The sequence below is a fragment of the Barbus barbus genome, assembly GCF_936440315.1.
Source record: "Barbus barbus genome assembly, chromosome: 1".
Lineage (NCBI taxonomy): Eukaryota > Metazoa > Chordata > Actinopteri > Cypriniformes > Cyprinidae > Barbus > Barbus barbus.
The window spans coordinates 43,769,555-43,775,759 of NC_136729.1; the positions used below are offsets into that span (position 1 = coordinate 43,769,555).

The 6,205-nt window shown below is 35.1% G+C and overlaps 1 protein-coding gene across 1 annotated transcript; it reads right to left on the minus strand.

Annotated features, from left to right (window-relative positions):
- Positions 1 to 2,237: 2,237 nt before the first annotated feature.
- LOC306870425 (bone morphogenetic protein 7-like) lies at positions 2,238 to 5,829 on the minus strand (the record flags this gene model as incomplete). The annotated part of the gene is made up of 4 exons (XM_079417689.1): positions 2,238 to 2,367; positions 2,478 to 2,561; positions 3,961 to 4,585; positions 5,553 to 5,829. 4 exons carry the CDS (start codon positions 5,827 to 5,829, stop codon positions 2,238 to 2,240), a joined length of 1,116 nt encoding a protein of 371 aa, XP_079273815.1.
- Positions 5,830 to 6,205: the final 376 nt, after the last annotated feature.

The following is a 6,205-nucleotide window of genomic DNA, read 5'->3' on the forward strand; positions in this document are numbered from 1 at the left end:
GACAGCGCTAGTAGCCAATCAGCTGCCGCGCCTCAACCCTCCCCCACTAGGACACGCCTCCCCTCACGAGCACGCGCATTATTTTCGCTAAACTGCGTGCACGTGCAGCTTTGGTCTGCTATTTAATGCACAGTTTATTCTGTAACAAAGTGAATGGTTGTAAACTGCATTTTAAAAAGTGAAATAATTGCTGTCTGCAATTACGAAGATCAGTGCCGTTTTCACACAATGATATAGGACTATTGTTCTTTGAATATTTTACTATTTTATACCCTGGAGCACAAAAGCAGTCATAAGTCGCTGGGGTATATTTGTAGCAATAGCCAAAAATACATTGCATGGGTCAAAATGATCGATTTTTCTTTTATGTCAAAAATCATTAGGATATTAAGTAAAGATAATGTTCCATGAAGATATTTTGTAAATTTCCTACTGTAAATATATCAAAACTTCATTTTTGATTAGTAATATGCATTGCTAAGAACTTCATTTGGACAACTTTAAAAGCGATTTTCTCAATATTTAGATTTTTTTTGCACCCTCAGATTCCAGATTTTCAAATAGTCTCAGTCCAATATTGTCATATCTAAACCATACATCAATGGAAAACTTATTTATTCAGCAAAAAATGACCCTTATAACAGGTTTTGTGGTCCAGGGTCACAAATGCTCATCTTTTTCATAATATTGTAAACATAAATCATATTGAATTATATAGCTTAATATACGTGTGCCTATATAACCAAAATCCTATGGAATATGTAGAAGACTAGGCTTCTGCTCACACTTTACATACATTGTGAAGTATAACAATTAAACTGGAACATTGTGTCTAAATCTGGAATCACTGCAATTGCTGACAGAACAATGTGAAAGGAAATGCCAGAACAGATTGTTTCGGTTTCATATCCCCAAGGCATCATCAGAGGTTTCCAAGAACTATTGAAAAATATATAAAAAAAAGTTTTTTTGTCCAAATGGTAAAATGAGCACCATGGTCTTAAATTCAAAATTCAGGTCACATTTATATTCCTTACGTCACATCCATTTATACACTTTTTTATTTCTTATTAATAACTCAGTCATAGAGATATGTGAAATTCTTCAGCAGGTGAACATTGTAGTTGCATGAACACTGATAGTAATGTCGCCTACTTTATCTTGCTCTGTTATGACATCCTGTGGCCAAAAGTACATCTGCAATGGTCTCCCCAAGTAGTTGTCCAAAAAAGTTTCAGCATGGTTCACACAGGCATCCTAAGATTATTGCTGAATTGAAAATCTTGTGAAGAGAAATGCTGCAGAATACCTTCTGATTGTTGTGCATTTACCTCCTGACTGACAGCAAATATTTGCAGATAACTGCTGCAGTCACGTTATAAATGTTTTTACCATTAAAATAAAAATCAAATAAAGCTATGAAAATGAAAGCTATGAATACTTTGTGTGCTATTTGTTTAAAGAAATAATTTCTACAAAAATTTGCTAAGTTTGTTTCCTCATCAGAATAGATTTGGAGATATAATTTAGAATCACTTGCTCACCAGAGGATCCTCTGCAGTGAATGGGTGCCGTCAGAATGAGAGTCTAAACAGCTGATAAAAACCACAATAATCCATTAGTAATAAGTCAATCTCTGTTGTCCTCACATCAAAATCCAACAAGACAATCCAGACAAGATGACTTTTCACTGAAGAAAGCAATATTAAGGATATAGGATTTGTATTTTAGCCAGAAGCAATTTTGAAATTGAAAATTTTGCTTTTGACAATGCCATAATGGACTGGAGTGGTGTGGATTAGGCTACTTGTGGATTATCAATGTTTTTATTAGCTGTTTGGACTCTCATTCTGACGGCACCCATTCACATCTGGTAAGCAACTGACGTAATGATACACTTCTCCAAATCTGATGAAGAAACAAACTCATTTTGTATGATCTAAACGTGAGCAAATTGTCAGCAATTTTTCTTGTGAACTATTCCTTTAAGCAGATAAGCACGCTTTCTATGTTCAAATCAAATATTACAAACTGAATTGTCTATTTTGTTTATTGTGGTATTTTGCATATTGTCCATTTTGTAAATGTATACATTATCCTCGTATGTGCAAACATACCTGGCAATAAAGCTCATTCTGATTATGATTATAAGCAATGCAGAAATTCAGGGTTCACATACTTTTTCCTGCAACTGTCTTTTTCTCAAATACTTCACAAATTGATTTTTGCAGTCCTTTTCATCGAGCAGTCGGCTGGCACACACATCTCTCTGCTCTGATATCCTTTAGCTCTTTTATAATAATGTCCGCTGTGTCGCTGCTGTACATCACAATGAGAGATGAAAGGCCTTGTGGAGCGCAGTTTGATCTAGAAAATATATGAAAACAGTTTCAAGGTCAACATCTGTCACAACTGTGTATACTCACAATCGTCAATCATAAGTATAAAAAGCTGCAGAGAAGACTGAATGAATGCACCTTTGTAAATCATTTTCTCCGTGGTGTTTTCGATGTCTCTGAACAGACATGGATGACGCAGATATTTCTTTCAAACAGATACCTCTAAAAAGGCAAAAATGGAAGGACATAATTATTTAGTTCTATTACATACAATGTAAAATATTTTTTGCAATATCAGGGCTGTTAACCATTGACGAGTGTTGAGGAAGAGAAGCTACTTTGAAAGTGTTGCCCCGAAAGCTATCTGAAGTAGTTAAACTATTGTCAAATCAAAGTTTTTAAACTTTAACAGGTACATTTATATGTAAAACAAGAAAGACACCCTTCCAGCACATAAGTGAATGGACAAAATAACCGGCCTAAAATCATTTTTAAACGAACCGACAGCATGATTCATTAGAATGAATCAGACTTTCCAAGGAAAGCACCATTTGTGAAGATTCGACTTTCCAGTTTACATATGAGGACCGTTTAGATTATTTAGGTGAGTGTGGGCTATTCCCTCACCTACTATCACATTAAAACAAGTTGCGTTTGACCAAACTGCTACTCGATTTAAAAAGTAGCTTGTCAAAGCTTTAAATTCTATCAAGCTGCTGAATATAGTGCTATAGCGTTGCTAATTTTCGTTACTCACTGCCATAGACATTTAATTGCACTTAATCACTTAATTGCGTTATGCTATTTAAAACAAAATGAAACTGTTTACATTTATATTAAACACAATTAGTTGAACTCAAAGCTTTTTTGACCCACTTAATCCATCTTTAGCTATTTATTAGGCTATTTCTGTTGTGTTTTGAAATATGGTTAAAGTGGTGAATGTGCTGACAAGCATTAAGTAAGTTAAAATATACTTAAAATATAAGCCATTAAATCATTAAAATATAAGTAATTTCCACTGAAACTTGTACGTCATGTATTTCGTCATGTAAGCGGAAAAATAATGTATAATTTACAGTGAATAACCGTAAATTGACATTCCCAGAATTCCCTGCGTTACATTTCAAATTTGATGTTTTTTTGTTGCAATAATTATGTTTCTTCTTAGTTTTTTCTTATCAGTTGTGTACATTAGGGCTGTATGTTACATCTAATGTTGTTAAATTAATGTTCGTTGCATTACTCAGTTTCATGTGTTACCATGATGGTGATTAGTGTTTGTGTGAATGACACTGTGCACCTTATATATATGTTAATATTTAAAAGCTGCTTGTGATGGGCTTTGGTTCATCGTGTGATTTTCTCATCACCACCTGCTTTTGGTGGTTATCAGTGTATTACAAAGGTAAAAAACAGATTTCAGTACTTTAGTAGGTTGGTATATTAACATTATATCAGTTAATATAATTACGATATTTAAATGTAAATTTAAGTTAAATCTGTAAAACCTAAAATGTTGCTACCATATTTTTACGCTAAAATTCTGGCAACCACAGCTGCCGTTTTTTTACCGTAAATTTTACAGAATTTATTTTACAGTGCACAGATAGGATCATACCTACAAATACTTATGTTGAAGTTGGACGGCTGTAGTATCCATTGACTCAGCTTGCTCGTATGAAGGTTGACATGATGTGTGTACAGCTTGCATGCAGCTACATGTCTTCCGTGCCTCAGCTGTATTCTCTGTCGGTCATATTCAGAGCTGGCCATGCAGCTCGGCCTGTGCCTGTGCTCTGAACTCACTCCTGACGCCCTCTGCTGGTGCTCCATTGATGTGCTCCTGTAGACCACTAAGAGCGGCGGGCTGAGAGAGCTGCCATTCACGCAGTAGAGGCTCTGTGTCAGGGCTTCATGGAGAACCAGGCTGCCGCTCTCATCCCCAAAGCGCAGCTGGAAGCCCAAGATGTCTGAGTGACGCGGTGGCTGGGTTATTGCAGCTGTCACATCGAAAACGTCATATCCTGATGGAGGCAGCCGGTCCAGACTCAATAAGTGCTCTGCAAGAGGGCCGCTAATACTCAGATTATCTGGTCCCGGTGAAAGACTGTGTACTGTGACCGTTACGCTAAGCGGCTTGTGATGAAGAGTCTTCCTCAGCAGGACCAGCTCTGCAACCCTCATGAAGGGACTCAGCTGGGACATGTTGAACCAGATCCAACCCGGAGTGCCATACTTTGAGTCTTATTTAGAAAATAACATCTTTTAAGAGGCTTTCAGTTGAAAATATTAAGCAGCATTTATATTATTCATGCAACCTTTTTATAGATTGTATTTATATAACTTTGTAGGCTGTCAAAACGTCTTATGCATCAACATCTATTCAGAGAAATGTAGTATTAAAACTCATTTCAGTGTATATACAGTGGGACCCAAGGCCAAATTGAAAATCTGGGGTTTTTTTTTTGTTAATCTGGATACACAATAAATAAATAGAATACAGATAATACAAATCATTAATTTAAAAAAGTAATTGATTTAAAAAAATGTAATTAAGCATATAATTAAGAAGAAATATTTAACTAATCAAATAATGTATCCTTTGAAGCCAAATAAACTAAATCATTCCATAAAATGCTTGCACTTTTTATATAAATAAAATGCACACTTTTTATATACATTTTTTTATTTTTGTTTTTATTATTATTTATGTCTATAAAATAAACTATATAGACATTAAAAAAGTTAATTAAAAAATGACAAAAGCACACAACAAAATTACTAAAACTAACTAAAATTTAAATTGAAATTAATATAAAATGGTAGAAAATATAAAAACAAAAACTAATTCAAAATATTAATAAAAAATATAATAGTATCTCAATAATACGAAAATAACACTGGACAAACTAAATAGTAAGACATTTTAAAATTCAACTTTTTACATTAAAAATATAAAAAAAACTAATATTGCTCAAATTATGACAATAATATAATTTGTAAGGAAAGTTGATATTAAATTAACAGTAACGCAAACACATTTTCAATGGTGAGACTTTTTGACCCCAATTTATTATTAATATTTTTAAGATTTTTAAGATAAAAGTAAATCTCAAATGAAGGAAAAATTGATTGGCAATGAAAAATAGTATTTTTTTAAATTTATTTAAAGATTTATTTTAGTTAATTTGAAATAAAAAATGTCTTTACCTTCGATGCTCCGGAAGCTCTGCACAAGGGTCCCATCAGCACCACTCAGGTCTCTTGCCTGTGCGTCCAGTGACTGGTAAACGTGCTTCATGTAGGGGTGTGGCTTTGCCTGCTGAGGCGCTGACAGTTTGTTTATATGCAACATCTCCAAAATAGCTTTGCTCAGGTCTCTATCCTCCAGTTCCTCCCCCTGATCTTCCATTAACAGCAAACCGTGAGTACCTCCTAGGCCTAGAAGACCAATTAGGAAGCATAAAAACGATGCTGAAAACCTCATTCTGCAAAAATGAAAGAAAAGACAGATTTGGTGAAGAAAGCTGAACCCTGACTCTCCTGCAACAGCTCGGTCAGGAAACAGTGAGCATAGCAGAACCTCGTTCACTCATTAGTGGGTGGGCAGGATTCACAGCCCGTGCAACCGACGGCCAAACACTGAGAAAAGCAATTACTGCTTTCCCACAGAAAACGCTGGAATGTCACACTCCATTTGACAGGCATTGTGCTCTGAGTTTTCATGCCGCAAAGTGAACAGGCTTGTTTTGGTTTGAGGCTTGAGTGCCTTTCTCTTACTTGCATCAAGGGCTCTTTTCAACCTGTAGCTCTTTCTCAGTGTAAGCGGATAGTGCGCTTCTCATCTGCACTCATTAACTGCA